The 21,214-nt window shown below is 44.4% G+C and overlaps 1 protein-coding gene across 13 annotated transcripts in view; it reads left to right on the forward strand.

Moving 5' to 3' along the window:
* The first annotated feature begins 30 nt into the window (after nucleotides 1-30).
* The window catches only part of XRRA1 (X-ray radiation resistance associated 1), a 65,326-nt gene continuing 44,142 nt past the window's right edge, over nucleotides 31-21,214 (forward strand). For 3 of the 13 annotated variants that reach the window (XM_070490691.1, XM_070490693.1, XM_070490697.1), the window contains exons 1-8: nucleotides 37-167; nucleotides 2,185-2,240; nucleotides 4,884-4,981; nucleotides 9,227-9,411; nucleotides 12,601-12,672; nucleotides 13,896-13,968; nucleotides 16,717-16,814; nucleotides 20,754-20,887. In XM_070490691.1, coding sequence (XP_070346792.1) covers nucleotides 4,888-4,981; nucleotides 9,227-9,411; nucleotides 12,601-12,672; nucleotides 13,896-13,968; nucleotides 16,717-16,814; nucleotides 20,754-20,887 — 656 coding nt within the window. In that variant the 5' untranslated portion in view covers nucleotides 37-167; nucleotides 2,185-2,240; nucleotides 4,884-4,887. Of the gene's footprint in view, nucleotides 168-2,184; nucleotides 2,241-4,883; nucleotides 4,982-9,226; nucleotides 9,412-10,176; nucleotides 10,270-12,600; nucleotides 12,673-13,895; nucleotides 13,969-16,716; nucleotides 16,826-20,753; nucleotides 20,888-21,214 lie in introns of those variants that run through there. The other 10 variants (XM_070490694.1, XM_070490692.1, XM_070490696.1 and 7 more) reach the window with 10 other exon arrangements.

Consider the following 21,214-nt stretch of genomic DNA (forward strand, 5'->3'; position numbering starts at 1 on the left):
CTACAAGGGAGCCACCGCGTCGCGGTTACCAAGGAGTGGAGAAGGCTGTGGCAAGCGCCACCGTGGAGCGGCTCCGAGATCCCCGGGAGGCTCGCAGGCGCGCATCCCGCCTAACCGGGACGTCGCCCCCGCGGGCACCTCGAAGGCGGAAGCGACGCCGGAGGCAGGTGCGACTGGACACTTAGTTTGCGTGAGGGGTTAGCGTCTCTCCCACCCCAGATCTAGAGTTTCCAAAGGGACGGGAAGAGCCCCTCTTTCATCCTTTTCTAGTCCTGCTGCAACGCTTGCCGGTGATTCTCTCCGGTGACTGTCTTCTTAGCTGTTAGTAATGTTTTCTCGTTGCAGAGAACTCGCGTTCACTGAATGCCTACTGTCCGCCTGGCGGTGTCCTCTGTGCATTTACGTCCATCCTCTCCTTTAGTCCCCTAACAGCCCAGTCAGATGAGGAAACTAGGAACTTCCCCAAGGCCAGATAGCATGTGTCAGAACCTACTTTAGAAGCCAGGGGTTTTTTTTTGACATCAAAACCCGTGGTATGTTCCTTCTGCCGCTCTGCTTCTACAGTTTTAGGATATAATAGTATTCTAGATTTTTATTAATTCATTTTTTTCCCCACAAATATTTGTTGAGCACCAACATTGCTTAGAACTCTATAAAGGATACTGGGGAATCAAGACAGACCTGTTCCCTACCCTCGTGGAGCTCCTGCTGTAGTGACCTCGTGTTAGCACGTAACAGGATTGTATTATACTATGATCTATTACGTTGCATCACTTTTTTTTTAATCCTCATGAATCCTTCATAAGTGTCCAAATGATTGAACAAACACTTCTTGAATGCTTACTATGTAAGGTCACTGTTCTGTTCATTGGGGATGTACCCCTAAATAACAGGCAAAATACTTGTCTTGGTGAAGCTAGCACTCGTGATAATAATTATCACTGAATAATATGAGATGAGATTTTTTCACCTCTGTGCTTTTCGTTGTTCATGTTTTATAACTTCTCATTTTTCAAGGCCCAGCTCTGATATCATCTGCAATGTGAAGCCTTCCCTGATCCTTACTTCTTTCTTCTTCTCAGGCAGAATGAAGAGCTCCATGGCATTGTGTTCATGGTTCAGTTTAGTTCGGTAAACCCTCATTGAACCTCTTCAATGAGCCAGGACCTGTCTGAGGTGCTGGAGATAGAGATATAGGTAGGACCCAGGCCTGGCTTTGGTGGGGCTCTCAGCCTAGGGTTATGGGTATAAGGAGTGGGGGAAAGACAGGTAAGCAGGCTATTAAAGTACAATGTGGCAGAGTGTCTCTATTAAGAGGTGGACCTGAGATGGTAACACAGAGAAGGGTCAACCTGAGGAGGGGAAATAGAGGAAAGCTACCTATATGAGCCAAGCAAAGAAGAGGGGCAGAAGTGTGGTAGGCCAAAGGAATGGAACAAGCAATGTATGCAGATGAAAAAAATTGCGTGTGTGTGTGTTTTGAAGCTGAGAGGCTCTACAATTAGATTGAGATTAGCTGCTTCAAGTTCAAGATAGAGACCAGAGGTAGCTGCAGCTAACCAGGCAGGCAGCCTCTAAGTCTGGCACTTGGACTTTCTTCTTTCCACCATACAGATAAAGTTCATACTTTTCTAGGGTTACTTTCTAGATAGTGTAACCTGGGGTTCCTGTGCTCCTCCTCGTCCAGTAGTTGTAAATCCACACCTTCTCACCTAGTGTTCCTCATAGGGAACTGGAATTTCTGTGATTAGTTGTATCCAGGTCTGTATGCCCCCCATCTGCTTGAGTCTGATCCAGCCTTTGTGTTATATGCATAGCAAGTATCTTTTCCCAGATTGTTTCTTGTTTTTCAACTTTGTCTTTGCTCCTTTTACCATCATAAATTTATTTTGTGTAAATGAGCATAGAAACGATCCTTTTCTTTCTGATTTATGATTTTCACATCTTACTTAAGCCCTCTAGCCCTACGTCATTGTCATAAAATTGTTCTCCTGCTCCCCCTTCCCATCCTTGTCTCTGTCTCTATCTCTTTGTCTATTTCTGGGGTCTTTAGTCCTGTGGTATTTTTCTAGGCCCCAGGTGAGACACTTTTTGAAGCAGAAGCATCACAGTAGGATATAATTAATGAGAAAATTCAAGGCTCTGAATGGCAAGCTAAGAAGGAGTGTAATACATATTTTACAGGTGAAGAAACATAAAAAGAAGGAAGTCAAGGGGCCTTTCCCAAGGTCAAAGATCAAGTAAGTACTACGCAGACCAGAAGCAAGTTCCCTATATTCTGTAAGTTATTGGAGCCTTTTCCAACAGTCGTCATCTCTGACGTCTCCCAGCCAGCTATTTACTCATTCATTCATTCACCTATCTAACAGATACATGTGGTTGGTCACATGAGAGACTTCCTAAAAGACAGATTGACTCAATGACTATTGATCTTTCCCCATCCATCCATCTATCCATTCATCTTCCCCAACACATTTTTTAGTGAATTCTAAGGTCTGTGCTAGGTGTAGGATTACATAGGTGAATGAGGTATTATATGCCCTACAGCAGGTGGGAAGTGGGTAGTGGAGCAAACAATTTTAATAAAGTGGTAAGTACTATACTAGGAGAAGTAGAGGGTGTTGTGGGAGGGGCCTCCAACCATTTTTAGGGTGCTTAGGGATCAGGAAATTCACAGTGCCCTGTGTTGGACCAAAGAAGATATCAACATCATTCATTCATTTCGCAGATAGTTATGGAATCTGTTATGTGCCAGATGCTGTGTTAGTTGCTGGGAATAAAGAGATGAGCACCATAGATGCTGTCTTTCCTCTGGAGGAGCTTAGAGTCTAATTAGGGAGATAAGAAATACGTATAAAAACCCTTGGCCCTGGGAGTACCTTTGTATCCCTTCATTTGGCTGACACGTTTATTGGATGTTTCCTATGAGCATTCCAAGGGTGGAAGAAGAGACAGTGAATTAGACATGTTTCCAGACTGGAAGGTTCATAGACCATTGAAAGAGCCCCCACATGATTGTTAGTAATTTTATGAAGTAGAAGGGGCTCCAGCCATGAAAAAGAAGTAGAGGAAATACTCCAGGATTTAGCCAAAGTAGCAGTTATTTCCCTCTGGGAGGTTCAGTGAAAGCTTTGTGGAAGGGGTGGCATCTGGACCAGGTCTAGAAAGAAGCTTTTTTTCTATTCATTTCCTCATTTAATCCTTACAGCAATTCTCTGAGGTACAGGTTTTTATCCTCATTTTCTATGTGAGAAATCTGAGGCACAAAGAAGTAAAATTATTTGCCCAAGATCACTCAGCTTAGTGGTAGAAACTAGACTCAATTTTAAGCCTCCTGTCTCCAAAATTGTTGCCCTTCCTACCACACCATTCTACTTTTCTTATTTGTCACTTCTGGGAAACACTCGATCCCAGCTCTTCACTCTCCTTCTTCCTTTTAATGAATCTCTTCCCAGATCCTCCATCTCAGGGTCCCACATGGCCTCCCTTCCCCTGGCAAGGGGCAAACAGGCTCCCAAACTTCTGCTACCCCAAGTTGTTTGAAGCTGTCCCAAAGTAGTTTTGGGAATGGTTAGATGCCTTTAAAGAAAAATCGCAAATCTCTAAGAGCTCAAGGCTTAAGAAATTTAGATCTTTGATTAGCGATTTATTCCTAAAGGAAATGGCATATGACCTGAATCTTAAAGCATGAGATCAACCAGATGAACAAGATGGAGAAGGCTGTTTTAGGTCAAAGGAACACCAAGAACAAAGGCAGGGAAGACTCATTGTGAGTGGTATGTTTTGGGAATAGAAGATGATTCTGTGAGCCTGATGGGCAGGGCTAACTGGAACTGGAAAGGTTAGGACAGAGGACTCCAGGGACTTCAAGACCAGGCTCAAGCATTTGGCTTTCATGCTCAGTGGGAATCCAGCCAGAAGACTGTGGCAATATTTTAGGTGGGAAATGGTGAAAGACAGAGAAAAGTACATTGGAACAGTATTTCTGAGCTGGAATTGTCATGTCTCAGTGACCAGTTAATAGAATCCAATTTCACCTAACGTTATTTTTGTCAGACCTCCTTCTAAAGCACAGCTTGAGTCATGGGTCTCCCCAGCTCAGATATCGTCCGTGGCTCTCAGTTCCCTACAGGGTGGAGCCTGAGTTTCTAGCCTGGCACTGCAGGCCCTCAGGAGCAGACACTGTCCTTCCTGTCCAGCCATAGTGTCCAAGATTCACAAACACACAGCCTCTCTCCTGGGTCAGGTTGTTTCTTCACTGTGCCACACGTGCCCACCACCATTCCCTCAGCCCTGTGGCCCTTCCTGTTTGGCATGTTTATCCTTCTTTCCCTCAGCAAACTCAATTCATCTTTCAAATCCTATTTATCCAGCTCAAATCTCATTATTCACGCATCATCTTCCCTAAAATGTGAGCCCCCTCTTCCCTGAACTCTGTTAAAGAACCTTTCTAGCAAGCACTTCATATGTACCAGGCATGCCTTTCTAACCTGATCCTCTCATCTCTCTGTTAAGGTAGGTATTATTACCCCCATTTTACAGGTGAGGAAACTGAGGCTCAGAGGAGAAGAGTAACTTTTACAGTCATAGAGCGAGGGAAGACAGAGCCAGGATTCAAACCAGGTCTGCCTGAGCCCAAAGATGATCTTTCCAGTGTCCCACTGAGTTAGGATTGATTGAAATGAAAAACCCAGGGCCTCGTCTCCCTCTTCATCTAAAGGGCCAACCTGTTTCTGAAGCAGGGCAGTGGGCCTCTAGGACCTCAGCTATGGGGTGTGTGTACCATGTGGTGGTCCTGGAGGATCACAGCTGCGTTGGGGTGAGAGAGCAATGCTGTGTCTTCTCACTCTTCTACTTCCTCACTTCCCTTGCTTGGCTCTCAGGAAGATGGCCTCCTCAGGAATCTACAAGCTGGATGATGGGAATCCTTACCTGAACAACTGCTTTCCAGCCAAAAATCTGCTTCGGATGCCAGAGGAAGGTCAGGTGACTTCTCAAATGGGTACCTTTGCCTCACACCCAGCTCCTGCTTTAGAATGTCTCATATCCATGTCTTCCTCTCCAGCCCCTTCACTGCTGTTCCTTGTCCCACCCAGTCCCGTCCCTTCCAGTCCATCTTCCCCCAGCAGCCTCAGGGAGCCTTCTAAAGTGCATATCTAACCATAGTGTTCCCTTCGGTTCAGTGACTTCTCACTGCTGGCTCCTTCACCCACTGTTCTATGTTCAGAGTCTAACCTCCCTTTATCCTTTGCTACAACCGCACTCCCTTTTTTTATGCCCAAATCCTTAGTCCTCTGTTTTCATATAGGTTTTTTTAATTTGCCCAGAATGTTCCAGCCCTTGTTCCAGTTATCCAAACTCTTCCCATCCCATAAAGCTCAGCTCTTCTCCTTCCTTCCATAAGTCAGGTCTAGCTACTCCAGCCCTCAGTGTCTGTCCCCTCCTCTCCGTGTTTCTTATTTGATGAGTAATCATATTCTGCCAAGTTCCTAAATAAAATGGCTTAAACTTGAGTCTGCTAAGTAGTTTTTCAAACATTTATCCAGTTAAAAACTCTCCTGGGGCAGGGACTCCTCCTAAAACTGAGCAGAGCCCTATAGATGGAACTTAATTGAGAAGTACGAGTTCACTGGGTTGAATTTGTTGCTTTGAAAGGGTGGAGCAAGGGAGAAGTACCCCTTGTTTACTTTAGATGAAGTGACTTGCTGGTTTCTCTGCGTGTGGAATGTTGGAAGAACTTTCTGCAGCCTGTCCTCCCACTTCTCTAGAGTGATTTCGTTTTTCACATAAAGACTTTCTCTGGCCGCCTACCTGTTTAAAACCCTCTTTATGGAGCTCCCAGTATGAACTCATGATTTCACACCCACACCCCCTCATACACACATAGATGGACAGATAGAGACATGGACAGAGCTGTGTGTATCTGCATGTGTTGGTATATGTACCTATATTTCCTAGTCCACTGAAAGCAGTGACACCACAGTCTCGAAGAGCATGCCTGGTGCCTAGATCTTGGTTTCTAAATACCATTCTCCAATAAAAGGAGCCAGGGCTCCTCAGAGAAGAAGTTGTTTCCTAGGCTGGGGCAGGAAAAATACACTTTTTCCTGGTACATTTGAGCCTGGTACATTGTATGGTGCCGGAAACTAAAGAAGTGCTCAGAAAAATGATGAGGGTGTGTCAAAAGGACATAGGAGCCAACTTGAAGGAGCTCCCGATGGCCAAAGCTGGGACAGTCTGAGCCAAAAAGCAAATAAAGGTAGAATTGGGTTGTAAACCATAGAATGAATAAATATCCATGAGCCCATACTGATATAAATAAATGTTTATACATACATCAATACATAAATAAGTTGGGGAGGAGGAACAGCTCTTCCTTACAGTAGAATTCCAGTTAATAAATGTAGAAGGAATGAGGGAAATAGAAAATCACTATTAAAACATAACAATAATAATTTTCACAGGTAAGAAACTTCTTTGGATGCTGTATCAGGGTTCTCCAGAGAAATAGAACCAATAGGATATATATATGTATCTCCTTCTTGTTCTGTTTCCATATACATTTGTGTGTATTTGTGTATATATTGTCACACATTGCTTAATGGCAGGGATATATTCTGAGAAATGCGTTGTTAGGTGATGTCGTTGTGTGAACATCATAGAGGGTACTTACACAAACCTAGATGGTATAGCCTGCTACACACCTAGGCTATATGGAACTACTCTTATGGGACCGCTGCCGTACATGCAGTCTGTCATCGACTGAAACATCATTATGTGGCACATGACTGTATATAGACACACACATATATGCATTATGTATTTCAAGAAATTGGCTTATGAAATGGTGGGGGCTGGCAAATATGAAACCTGTAGTGGGGACAGGCTGAAAACTCGGAGGAGCTGATGCTACTGTTTTAAGGCAAAATTTTGCTTTTAAGGTCTTTTGACTGATGGGGTGAGGCCCACACACACTATCAAGGATAGTCTACTTTACTTAAAGTCAACTAATTGTAGATGTCAGCCACGTCTACAAAACACCTTCCCAGCAACACCTCGATTCGTGTTTGATTGAATAACTCCTTATCATAGCTTAGTTAAGGTGACAGATACAATTAACCATCAACCGATGCTAGAATTAGTGGGTCAAAGTATGATGAGAAACACAATATATGCATAGTCTCAAGGTATCTTTATTAATTACAAGAGAAAAATAGTAACTTCTTGGTAGAGAAACCAGGCCGACACCACCTTAACTGAGTGACCAAAATTGACATCACCAGTAATAAGACATGCTGACATCGTGTGCCCTCTGATATGATGTGCTGAGAAGAGCACAGCATCACTTCTCTGGTAGTTTTGCCAAAATGCAAAGCCTTAGTCTGATTATTGGAAGCATCACACAAGTTCAAAATGAGGGACTTTTTACAAAATAATTGACTAGTGCTCTTCAAAAGTGTCAGGATCACACAAGAAAAAAGAAAGACTGAAGAATTGTCACAGATTGGGGGAGACTAAGGAGGCATGACAACTAAATAAAATATGAGATCCTGGATTGGTTACTGGAACAGAAAGAGGACACTGATGAGAAAACTGGCAAAATTCAAAGAAGGGCTATAGATTAGTTACTGATATTGTACTAGTGTTAATTGCTTCGTTTCAATCCTTGTATTATGATTATATAAGATGTTAACATTAGGGAAACTGGGTAAAAGCTGTACAGGAACTCTTTACTATTTTTACAACTTTTCTGGAAGTCTCATATTATCTTAAAATGAAAAATTATAGAAAAACAAACCCTCCCATGGATACTCTTCCTGCTAAAAGCTCACCCCATTAAAACCCAAGCTCCTTATTCTGGTCCTCAGTACCTTTTCTGATCTGACTGCTAATCTCCCCAGTCTCATCTCTTCTCCCTCATGTTCATCTCCTGACACACTCTGAGCCTTCCGTCCCGGCCATGTTGGGGGTTTGGGGACCAACTCAGTCTGGAGTCTCCAGAAGTCAGGGGTATTGGGATAGGACAAAAGTCCATGCCCTAGCTGGGGACAGCCATGGGAAATGGAGTGCCTGGATCTTTCTTACCCATGGGTACTCCTTGATCTCTTCCCTCTGCTCAGGCTGCCTGGTTTTTCTATCTCCACCTAGTCAACCTTCACCTTACTGGATTTAGCTCATGTCCTAGCCTGGTAGCTCCCCTCTGGGCTTTCACAGGACCCCTTATATTATTGAGCTCCTTTGAGTCAGAGCCTCTGTCATATTCCTCTCCATAGCCCAACTCACAGCACAAAGTACATGCTCAGAAAAGTTCTGAATGGATGATCATAGGTGGGAGGCTGTGGCTCACGGTTTGTTCAGCCATTCGTTCGGCAACACTCACAGTGTGGTAAGCTCTGTACAGGCCTTGGGAATAGTGAGATGAATGAATCAGACAAAGTCTGTGCTCTTCCAAAACAGACAATAAACAAGTGAATGAATAATTACAGATTGTATTGAATGCCTTGTAGTAAATAAACTGCTGATGAAGGAGAGAACAGATTCTAGACTGTTGTCATGATTTTTGTTAGGTAGGCTTACTAGTAAACCGCATATTCTTCTTTTTGCTTACATACATTTTCTAGTTCTTTCTACAGTGAACATGTATTGTAGTTTTTAAAAATACTAACTGTCCTATAATTATCTCATCCTGAGCTCTGAATGCAACCTTTCCCCTATAATGATAGAATCCAGAGAAAGGTCTGGGAAGATGGAGACCATTGAGTTGATGTCACACATTGGACTTTCCCCAAGAGATGACAAATGGGCAGGGGGTTGGGGGGTGGTAGTAAATAGTTGGCACAGGAAAGAGTGATCAGCTCTGCTGAGGGGGGTCAGGGAAGGCTTCACAGAACAGGGAGTGCTTGATCTGAGGTCTTGAAGGAGCAATTAGAGGTTGGAGGCAAAATTGTGGAGGAAGGAATTGGACAAGCTATTCCACCTCTTTGAGTCTTAGCCTTTTCATCTGTGAAATGGGAGCAGTAATATAACTTCACTGGGTTCTTGGGCCAATTAAATGAGATAGGTAGGTGGACATCCCCCCAGCCCCAGCAGCAGCACAGTATCTGGTGCATTTGAGGTAATGAGGAGCTATTTTTGGTTTTAGTGTTATAGATAAACATTCTGTAAGTGCTCTAATTGTGGCTTTGGAGAAGTTTGTTCCTTCTCACTGTTCTGATCTTCTCAACAGGCCGAGGATACTGGTTAATGGCTCGAAAATGTAACCTCAAGAGGAAGCCCAAGGGTGTGGTTGAGGCACCAACAGAAGGTCAGGAAAGCCAGAAGAAGGTTTCTTTTGAGGTTGGAGGGAAGAAAGGGCCTCGACGGGAAAGCCAAGCGGACGTTCCTGGACGTGTGCTGGACCGGGCTTTTCTGGTGAGAGTTAATACATCCTGGAATGGCTGGCAGCATCGCTGGTGATTGTCTTGGTGGAGGGCAAGGACTTGCCCTGCTCTACTCTGGTGCAACTACTCCCAACCCACCCCACACTACTAGAGTGATCTTGGCAAATGATCAGAATGTACAACCAGGATGATGAAGGGACCCAAAGCTTTCTTTACATCCACCTTGTGAGATAGGTATTATCATCCCTATTGTTGCTGTTGTGTGGATGGGAAAACTGAGGTAATTTGCCTTGGCCTAGGTCCCACAGCTAGTAATCAGAACTCTGGTCTACTCAGGATTAGAACTCCTCGGCATTAGAACTCTGGGCTGCTGACTCCAGAGCCTGTGCCTTTACACTATATCAGGTAAAACCTCTTAATTGAGTTGGAGAGGCAAAGGAGTAGGTCAGGGGCAACAGTAAATTTAAAATTCCAAATTTCTGCTCTGCTCTGGTGAGATCTCTCCAGGATCAAGGGGACTGGGGAGGTCCTACACTCTGTAACCTTTGTCCTTTGGGTTTAGTGTCTGGCTGAAGGCCAGGGAAGCCGACCAGATATTACCCAGTGCCTGGGGAAGGCTTTACGGAGAGGACTGGGGTGGCTGTGTTGGAGACCAGCCAGGTAGTTTCACATCTGCTCTGTGCAATGCCTCAGTGGCTTTGCAAAGAAAGACACATTTTGTAAACCAATATTAATGTGCAATCCAGTTCTCTTAGCTCCCTGAGAAGGATTCTCTGGCAGCCTATTTTGTTCCCAGGATCTGCTTATGGTTCCCGAGAGATGGGTTTCTGCACAGATCAGATGTTGAAAGAGAGCTTTGAGGAGGCAGCTGGCTGCATCTCACCACAAGGTGAGTAGTGGAATTTTCTGCAGAGTCCTGTGGAATTTCTTTCATTATTATGTCCACTTCTCACTGGAGGTGAGGAGGACTGAAACAACAGTATTGAGGAGGGGCAGAAACGCTTCCTGTAATGATCCTCTTTTTCCCTTTGTTTCCAACAACATATATATTCCCACATTAATCAGGATAGCTTGTTACCTCTGCTGCCTCTTTGGATAGCAGAAGCAACAAGGATGTTTTTCTGAGTAGTGGAATACCCTCCCACCATTGGATAGTTCCACTTGATGTTTCACTGGCACCTCATATTGACCCACTGCACCAGTCACCTTACTCCAAGGCCCCAAACATACCTCTTTTCTACTCTTTACTATAGTGTCTCTAGGATGGCACTGTTATCTACCCATTCACCAAGCCAGTAACCTGGGGTTATCCGTGACCCTTGTCTCTCCCTCACCGCCCTACCCCTACTGTTACCAGGCCTGGGCACTTTTATTAAATAGTGGTCAAATCTGTATTGTTCTCCTCATCTCCACTGCCACCACCCTAATCTGGGCCACATCATCTTTTATTGGACTAATTCAGCAACTTCCTAACTAGTTTAAACCAACTAGGAGGCTTTTATTTCACATAAAAAGAAGCCAGAGGCATTATTATTCCAAAGTAGGTTAATTTACTGATTTAATGACATATTCAAAGGCCCAGGTTCCTACTTCTTTCTGCTCTTATCTCCTTGTCAACTTGTCTTCTTGGGCTGATTGCCCAAGATGGCTGCAGCAACTCCAGCATCACATGTAAAGGATAACATTCAGAGGTAGAAAAGGGGTTGCCACTATCTTATATTTATTTTTAAAAGTAAGAAAAAGCTTCCCAGAACTGGCCTCCCGCCCACAGCAGCCAGTGTCTCTTTGGCCAGACCTATATCACGTGTCTCAACAATCATTGGTTAGGGGCACGTGACCTCCATAGTTGGATTAGACAAGTCAAGACTTATCCCTTGGAGCTGGGGCTTAAAGGACACATCCACTTGGAGACATGTGAATAACATTGGGGGTCTTTAACAAGGAAGAAGTAGAGAAATGGCTCTAGGGAAGGTAATTAACAATGTCTGGTATATTGGTCTCTCCCCTTGCTCTTCTGTCTCCTCATCCTTTCCAGGTGTATCAGCCCCCTGCCAAAAACCCTCTGACAGCTTTCCATTGATGGCAGGATAAAATCCACACTCCTTTACAGAGCCAGCAAGGACCCAAATGATCTAATGACTGCCTCCCATCCTTATCTTGTTGTTTTTCATCCTCTGAAAAGCACCTTGCTTTTTCCTGCTTTAATAGCTTTCACAACTCCTGCCACCCACTTTCATGGGACCAACTCCTACATAGCTCTTAGGTCTCAGCTGAAATGTTATTTCTTCAAGTAAATATTTTGTCACTTCCAGACTGAGGTTAGGACCTCCTGAAATTGTCTCCCATAGCATCTTGAATTTCTCCTTTAAAATATTTATCACATTTAGAAATGCTTGCTTGCTACTTGGCTTCCATGCAGTTATAAGTTCTGTGAAAGCATGAAATATTTCTGCTTTTTCTTTGTTGTCCTCCCAATGCTTAGTTCCATACCTAAACATAGTAGATACCATAAATAAAAAAAGGATTAACAGAAAAAAGGAATGAGGTTTGGTTAAACAGAAATAGAAGCTCCAAAGCTGAGATTTCCATGTAACTTTTTAATTATGAGGGGCAACATATGGTAGTCAAAAAATCACAGAATTTAGTGATTATAAATTTGAATTCAAATCACAAACCTATCACTTACTAGCTGTGGGACCTTACACAAGGGACTTTATCTCTCTTAGCTTTGCTTTTCTCATTTAAAAAGGGAGATGCTCATACTCATGTCAAAGGGTTTAGTTAGGATTAGTAGAAAGTTTGTTGATGTATTTAGCATAATACATGGCCCAAAGTAGTGCGTAGTAAATATTTGGTGAATGAATGAATGTGTGAACAAGCAAACAGATTATCACAAATGTATGAGATTGGTAAAGCCCCAGAAATACAGATTTTTTTAAGAGCCAGGTAGAGGAAGTGGGGCCCAGAAAAGACAGAGAAGGAGCAGAGAGGAAGGAATCCTCCCAAGATCCCTGGAAAGTCACCGTTCCTCTCCCCGTCTTACAGATGGGAAACTGAGAGGTGGAAGGGCTGAGATGGCAGCTCTGTTCTTAGCAACTTCAAAGCCCATGCTCTTGCCACTGTATCAGGCCGCCGTCCTCCACAGGGAGTCATTTGTTGTCTTGGCCAATTGTATACTTTGTTGGGGCCTTGAAAGCTGACTCTCTGCACTGTGTTCCAGCTGAAGCACCACTGTGTGAGGAAGCCGTCAGACCTGTGCAACATTAACGTGAGCGGCCTGAAGCTCTCCAAGGTAAGGCCAGCCAGCAGAGATGTAGTTGGGGTGAGCCAGACCTGAGGTAGCTCCTGGATGTTTGTCCGTTGTACTTCCACAGTCCCTGGGGACTGAGAATCTGGTCACAAGGGAGGGACAGGGTCAGACAAGAACTCACTGGGTAGAAACAACTTTCAGACACAGTCTTTTCCTGTGAATTTGGTATTGCCATTGTCCCATGTGAGGTGAATTAAAGGAAATAGCCTTATGGAAGTGGGTTTGACTTTGCCATTGAATTTTATTGGGGCATGATTCATTGTGTGATGCTGAGTTCCCATCCAAAAGCCTACAGGAGAAATTTCTCTGCTCAGCTTTCAGTGCCAGGAGTGCTAATGGTTCTCTCGAGATGCTAGTTTGTTCTTAACTTAGAGACACTGTGACTCATGTAATGAGTCATGTTTCTTTCTTTGCATTGGCTAGTAGGTAGCTCGGAGCCAAATTTGTGGCCCATGATTAGCCAATGTATATACAGGGTATTATGGCATATATTTTTGGTTTGTAAGCCTTCCATGGCATATGAAGAGAGATTGCTTGTGTTACACTGTACAGCACTTAAAATGAATTAACTGTAGCTACATGTATCAACATAAGTAAATCTCAAAAGATCTATGTGTATCAACACAAGTAAACAGAGCATAGTGTTCTCAGAAACATAGCGTTGAGTGAAAAAGGTGGGTTGCAGAATGATATCTACAGTGTGACTGCATTTAATGTAAAGTTTTAAAACATGTAAATAGAAATACTGTGTATGCTTTATGGACACACAAGTATGAAATATAAGTATAAACCCGTATAGGAGTGAATACTCACCAATTCAGGATAGCTGTAACCTGTGGGCAAGAGGGAGAAGAATGCAACGGGGGAGGGATATGTGTTGGGGGGTAGTCAACACTCTGTAATGTTTTATTTCTTTAAGGAAATTTGAAGCAAGGACAGCAAAATATTCAGATTTATTAAAGCCGGGTAGTGGTTCCATGGGTCTTCAGAGTGTCATTCCCTGTACTTTTCTGTACATTTGAACTATTTCTCATAAAATAAAAGAAGCAGAAAAGCCCTGCCAGCCCTCAACAAATGGCTGCGCTTGTGCCAAGGATGTGTCTTACTCCTCTAGGTCTTTGCTCCTTCTGACAGCATCTCTGGAGCTTTGGCAAGGCCTCCAGGCAGGGAACTAATCTCGTGTTCTTTGAACTGCCTTCCCACAGGCTAAGGAAAAAGACTTCAGGCATTTTCATTCTGTGATTTACATCAATGCCTCAGAAAACCTGTTGCCTCTAGGTAAGCTTTTTCTCCCTGAAAATTGCCTTCTGCCTCTTGGCCGGGGCAGCCAGTCACTTGTGTTAGGACTTGCCTGTCCGTCCATCCGTGACTGGCCATGCGTCTCTTTTTTGGAGTGCGATAAGCTGGGCGCTGGAGAACACACAGACCTGGATCCTAGCCCAGAGCTGGCACTCCCCACTTAAAACATGTCTCTGAGCTCCTGCTTCTCTGTCTGTAAGTTGAAATAATTCCTTTCCTTTCTCCCTCCCCAAGTCAGGATGCCTTGTAGGCTCAGATGAGACAGACATGTAAAAGTGTTTTTAAGCCCATAGGAGCTCCTATAGGAGCAGAAAGTTCTTGTTTATTCAGCAAATCCACAGCGACCCCTGCTGGGTGTCAGGACTATGTGACTGCTTAGCTTTTAGAAATGAACGTGTCCAGTTCCTGTTCTGGTGAGCTTATAGTTTGGTGGGCGAGATGGGCTCAGACACAGACAGTTATAGCAGGATGCAGTAAGTGCAATGATAGAGGGAATCAGGAAATGCTATACAAGCATATAAGTGGGACTTCAGCCAGGGCCAAAGTGTCAGGAGAAACTTCTGCAAAGAGGAGCTCCTGAGCTGAGACCTAGAGAACGAGAAGGAGTGACTCAGGAGCTGGAAGATAAGGAGGCATTTCAGGCCGACAGGGCAGTGCCTGATCAGGGACCCTGAAAAGGCGTCATATGTGTGTAAAGGAGGTGGATAGGGGAGAATAGAGACTAGAAAGGTCCATAGGGACTAGATTCTTAAGGGCCCGGAGTGACTTGGACTTAATCCTACAGGCAGAAGAGAGCCTTCAAAGGCTTTTAAATAGAGAGGCTCAGTGGTGGCTGTGAGGAGGGTGGCTTACAAGGAGGACGATGGAGTCCAGGGGAACTGGGAGACAGTTCATGCTTCCAGGGGAGGGGCGGGGAGGCCTGAACCAGGGCTTGGCCACAGGGGTGAAGGGAATTGAGAGAGAAAGATTCAGGAGGAGGTAGAAATAACAGGACTTGGTAACTAATGGGCATACGAAGAGAGAGAGGAACCAAGGGGATTCACTGAGATAGAGAGTGCTAGAGGAGAGGCAGGTTTGGGGAGACATAAGATGAGTTAAGTTTGGTATGTGTTGAGATTAAGAGGTGTTTTTAAGGAAGCGTGTGACGAAGTCCCTGCCCTTGAGGAAACAGTGTGGCCTGCAGGAACATGGGCTTGAAATACAAAGGCAACAGGCGCGTGAAAAGATGCTCAACCTCACTAATAATTAAAACTGTGTCAAAAACTATTTTCTGCCTATCAAATGTTGGCAAAAATGAGAAGGACTGATGACAGCCAGCATTAGTGGGGAAGTGGATACCTTCGTTATTCAACTGGCAGAAGTGTAATAAAAAATTGGTTCAATATCTTTGGAAAGCAGTTTGACAATGTCTCTCAAAATAGTCATTGCCTTTAATTTAGTAGTTCTGCCTCCAGGAATTTATTCCACAGAAATATACTTGTACAAGAATGTTCATTGGCAACTTCCTGAAATACCTACCAGTCTTTTTTAATAGGCCCTAGTGAACATTCTAACTCACAAAACCACCACAGGCCACACTGACACCAGGCTCACTTAGAAGGCTCTGAGTAACTCCACACAGTATGCCAGCAGCACAGCATCAGCAGTTCCTCTTCACTGGAGTCCTCACAGCAGTTGATGGAGCAGTCCACACTGCCATCTGTGACCCATTCTCTGTGGCACCCAGCTCAGGTCCGAGGCAGTGAGGTTCTCATTGGGTGGATGCAGGAGCCACCCTGGCTTATAAACCTCATTTCCCACAGGAGCAAGTAGCCACTGTAACCCTCCATGGACACAGCTCCTGGACATGTCCAGTTATAGGAGTCACCACACACAGGGAAGCCCAAAGTGATGGTGCCCCCATCAGATGTTTGTAGTTTCTCCTGGTCCAGATGTCAGTTAGCAATCTGGGGTCATTTTTACCATAGCGATATTGCCTAGTAACACAGTTACCGTACCATTTGCTTCAGATTACCAGGGAAACAGAGCTAGATTGTTAACCCAAGGTCCAGTTCTCACACAGAAGGGAAAAAGTGTTCTTATTTTTTTATCTAAAGGCTATCAGTAGGGGAATGGTTAAATAAGCTAGGGTATGTCTATACTATAGAATGTCATTCAGACATTATGCAGATCTATATGTTTTGACATGGAACAATCTTTAAGTCATGTTATTAAGGGAAAAAAACCAAGTCACAATACAATGTGTATGGTACGATTCCATTTTTGTGCAAAGTGTGTGTGTTTCAGTATACACATGAGAAAAAGTCTGAGTATTATACATGAAACTTTCAATGCTTATCTCTGGGTGTTAAGATTAAAGGGAAATTTTATTTTTCTGTGTTTTTTGACCTTTTTGGTGGGCATTTTTACTTTTATGATTGGAAATGCTATAGATAATTTTTAAATGGGCTTTGGTGTTAGACTTAGATTCAATTCTTGGCCCTTCCACTTGCCAGCAGTTCTGTTTCTAGCAAATCACTCAGCCTCACTGAGCCTGAGTTTCCTCCGCAGTAGAATGGAAGTAGTAATGCCTATTTCTCAGGGTTGTTAGAGTTAGAGGCCGTGTATGGGAAGCACCTTACACAGTGCTTGACCTAACCCAGTGGGAAGCAGTAAATGACCACTGTTAATATCTTTCTCTTAAGTCCTTCCCAAGCTGCAGATTCTCTCTTTCTCCTTCCCCTGTAGAGGCGTTTCACACATTTCCAGCCTTAAAGGAACTGGAGCTCGCATTTAACAACATCAAAACAGTCTACGTGAAATATGGCGACTTTAAGTCCTTGGAAGTAAGTTGGAGGTAGGGAGTTTTTGGTGCCCACTTGATTCTCTGTAAGGAATGGATGGGGAAGTCTCTACTGCTTGTAACTGTTGGGAATGGGCTCTCTGGGCCTTTACAGCCAGACCCTTGCTTCCAGGCAGTCCTCTGGAGAGGCTGGCAGGGTCGGTGGTGGTGGTGGTGGCAGCAGTGGCAAATAGATGAGAATATATTATACCTATGGCCATGGTGCATGGTCCTAGAAAATAAATGCCAAAGGTCATGTCCAAAGACGTCTGTGCAGAAAAGTGAGTTAAACAGAATATTCAAGGAAGGAGAGTTGGAGGGGAGATCTGGATCCAATAGGGGTTGAGGAACCATGGACATTAAGTGCTAGGCACAGCAGATTGGACCAGCTGAACTTGAGGCATTATGGACTGATTCCAGAGACCCATTCTGGTCTGAGTGAGCCAGATTGTTTTCAGCGGGCTTGGATAAGGCAGGCTATGGGCCTAGACCATAGGCCCAGGGATGATTGAAATAAAATAGGTCTCCTCTGGGTTCTCCAGCAGACTCTTGACCTTTGTACATCCACAGCTGTTCTCCAAACCCCAGATTCGAAAATACAGAAAAATTTGCATTCTTGTCTTTCTCCTGATTAAATTTGCCATAGTCATGCATTTTCTATGCATGTTTTCATACTTCAAATTAATCACCTCTTCAACTTTCATGAAAACTTTAGGGCCACTTTTCACAAAGAAACAAAGCTTTTATCACTACCTGAGAGTCACCGCGTACGTGGAGAGCAGAGAACGACAGAACTGGAGTGAGGTGTGGGGCTGGGCATCTGGCTGGGCTCCCTCACTCAATAATGGACTCTTGCCCATACTTTGGCCCTATCATAGAAGTATTTCAGGTTCAAACCTCAGCAAGATGTCTGCATGTCAGAACCTGGGGATTGATCTCAAAGAGTTGCTAACTTAAATTATTTAATCTGCAAACATCAAGAGCCAGCGATTCTTCACAAAAGCTTCACTTAACCTGGTTTGCCAGGGAGAGAGAGACCTTCCACAGGAGTGAATTTTTCAGAGACTTGATACCCTTTATATGCCAAAGTCTTAAAAATTTTTAACTGCTTGGGCTGGCAATCTTGCTAAAATGGATTATATGTCCTTGCATTCTTAAGCGTGCTGCACTGAATCTAATGGTAGCTTCTCTCCTTGGCTTCAAGTCATATTGAGGATAACAGTGATTTACTGTGATTTGGAACGGAAGTGGTCCTGAGATCTGTCCAGGAAGCAAAGCTCTTGAAAGTTCAATAAAACAAAGAGAGAGTAAATTTACAACAAATGAAGCAATTTTGTGCTTTGTTAAAAACACGTTTTGTTACATTTGAGCATAGGCAGTGGGAAACAGGTTCCAGATTCCTAGAGATACAGGGAGCCATTTCCTTGACCTGCAGGCTTGGGAGCTTCTAATGAACTTCCACGTATTTTTTTACTTTTTTTAAAAGTCATTATTGAGCTCCTGTGTGTCATACATTGTGCCAGACATCTTGCCTTGCTCACTCCTACCATTTCAAACCCCTGTCTTAAGTGCCAGTGGGCTGTGGTGAGGGGATATGACTACAGACTCTGACCCCACAGTAGACTAGCTTGGATCTACTGGTTGATCATGGTTGGCTTTTTGGAAGGCCTCACCCAAGGGAATTTATTTACGTAAGAGAGCAGACCAAAGTCAAGATGCCGGATATAAATGAGAAGAGGAAATCTCCTGGCGAATCATTTGTTTTCATCTCTCTGTGATTTGCAAGGGCTCACTAAGAAGAAGGATAAACCTGTCAAATGTCCTGAATTTGCAGCTCACGGTAATGAATACCTTGACGTGTAATAAACCTTGACGTGAGTCAGCAGAGGCAGTAGCCAGGTTAGGAATCTTCTGTCCTTGTTTGCCAGGAAGGCTGCCACCCAAAGCAGAATTCTTCAGGAGTCAATTTAGAAAAACTTAACTTCGCCATGATTTGATTCTCTGCAGACAAGTCTGGAAAAGGGTCAGCCGGAGCCGTGGCCAGAAACTCAGGAGCCCTTGTGTCTAGTCTCGGTCCTGCCACCACCCTGGCGTGCCTCCTTGGCCAAGTAACTTGCCCTCTCTGGGATTTAAGTTTCCCCTTTTGTAAATTCTGGGCCAGCTGTGAAATTCTGTGACCTGTGATTCTAAGACTATTCATTTCTTTGAGCTGCCCTGAAGTCTAAGCAAATTTGGACCCAACATTAAACGGCCAAAGTGGCTAGAATAAGGGTCAGCAAACTTTTTCTGTAAGGGCTAGACAGCAAATATTTTAGGCTTTGCGGTCTACATGGTCACGACTAGTCATAACTGTCATAACTAGTCAGCTCTGCTGTGGTAGAAGGAAAGCAGCCATAGACAGTCTGTAAACAAATGAGCACGGCTGTGTTCCGATAACACTTTATGATCCTGAAATTGGAATTTCACATAATTTCCACAAAATGTTATTTTTTTGATTTTTTTCAACCATTAAAAGATGTAAAATCATTCTTAGCTCATGGGCCATGCAAAGCTGGCTAGATTTGGCTTACAGGCCTTGGTTTGCGAGCTGCCGAGCTAGAACAGTGGTGAAACAGCTCAGTGTGGTTGAGATGGAGAGAGACACAATAGACTGTAGTGGTAGATAAGCCTGGAGAGGTAACCAGAGAGAGACCGTGGAGAGCCTTGGAAGCCTTTCTAAGGAGTTTGAAGCTTATCCTATGGAGTAGGGATCCATTGTAGGATTTGGAGCTGTGGAGTAATAGGGTCAGAACTGTGTTTTAGAAAAACCACCAGCAGGGCTGGCCCCGTGGCCGAGTGGTTAAGTTTTCATGCTCTGCTTCAGCGGTCCAGGGTTTCACCAGTTCGGATCCTGGGCATGGACATGGCACTGCTCATCAGGCCATGCTGAGGCAGTGTCCCACATAGCACAACCAGAGGCACTCACAACTAGAATATACAACTGTCTACTGGGGGGTTTTGGGGAGAAGAAGAAGGAAAAAAAAAACCACTATGGCTGCTGTATGAAGAATGGATTAGAGGGAGCAGACTTGTACATAAGAGCTAAAGTGAGTGTCTGGAGAGGCTCAGAAGAGAGAGAGCAAAGACTGGGCTGATGTCATTTATCCTAGTTGCCTGTGTCTTTGCAGAGAGAAACCCAGTTTCCTGATTTGTCGGTCCCCTGATCCCAATCAACTATCTTTTGAATCTAGGTGGCCAGTTGGGAAGTGGTTGATGTTGAGATGATAGTTTGGGTCATTGTCCTCATAAGCCAGTTCACTTCAGCTGACTTTTTTAATGTGCACCTACTATGTGCCAGGTCCTATGCTAAGTTATAAGGATACAGTGACAGAGTGGCATGGCCCTTGACCTCAGAGAGTTTATGGTCTAGTCCACCAGTGTGTGCCTGGACTCTGCAAGGCACATCCGTGTACCAGTATCCCTATTCCTCAGGCATAGATCCACCTATCCCAGATAACCTAGCCAACTGTGAGAAATCCCCCAGAGCAGTCTAAACAAAGCACTCAAAGTCAGAGGAAGGAGAGATTCCTCCTGGCTGGGGAATTAGGAAAGATTTTATAAAGAGGCAGCTTTTGAGCTGGCCTCTTGGAGCTTAGATTCAGATGCATGGAGAAAGGGCATTCCTGATTGAGTGAAAAGCTAAGAAGAGATCTCTAGGTGGGGGGCGCAGGGAACAGGGAGGAGTCACTTTGGCCAGCAGCACAAAGGTTTGTAGTGGGAGCTAAGGCTGGCAGATAGGTTGGGAAGTGACTCTAGTAGACCTTGAATGTTAATGTGGAGTCAGGAGGGTTTTAGCCTGTGGGTGATGGGGCCACCAGAAAGTTAAAAAAAGTAGCTAGCTCCCACCTCATGTACAAGCATTATTGTCACGCAAAGTGCCCCATCTTTTATCTTTGCACCATAGTTCCTGGACCTTTCCTTCAACAGCCTGACTGCAGAGGCCATTTGTGATCTGGGGATTCTGCCACACCTCCGTGTTCTGCTGCTCACAGGCAATGGGCTCACTTCCCTGCCACCCAATTTGGCTGTCACAGAGCAGTAAGTTCTAGATCCCAGATTCCGTCCCATGTGTTCCCTCATGAGCCTTTGTCTGGGTGCAAGCATCCAAGGGAATAGTCCAAAGCAGCTCAGAAGTGCTGTGAAGATAGGCTCTGAGTGCTCAAAGCAGGGAGAAAGCCACCTACCGTAGCTCCCAGAGAAAGCAGCCATGGAAGCAGGGCCCCAAAGGATGAGGAGGCCTCAGATGGGTACCATTAGGAGAGACACAGGTGCTGGAAAGTCACTCCCCCTGCCTCTGATTGGTCATGGGTAAGTTGTGGATATGGTTCTTGCCAGACTATTCCCCTTCATAAACCCTCTAAATAA

Source organism: Equus asinus, chromosome 20 (genome assembly GCF_041296235.1).
Source record: "Equus asinus isolate D_3611 breed Donkey chromosome 20, EquAss-T2T_v2, whole genome shotgun sequence".
Taxonomy (NCBI): domain Eukaryota; kingdom Metazoa; phylum Chordata; class Mammalia; order Perissodactyla; family Equidae; genus Equus; species Equus asinus.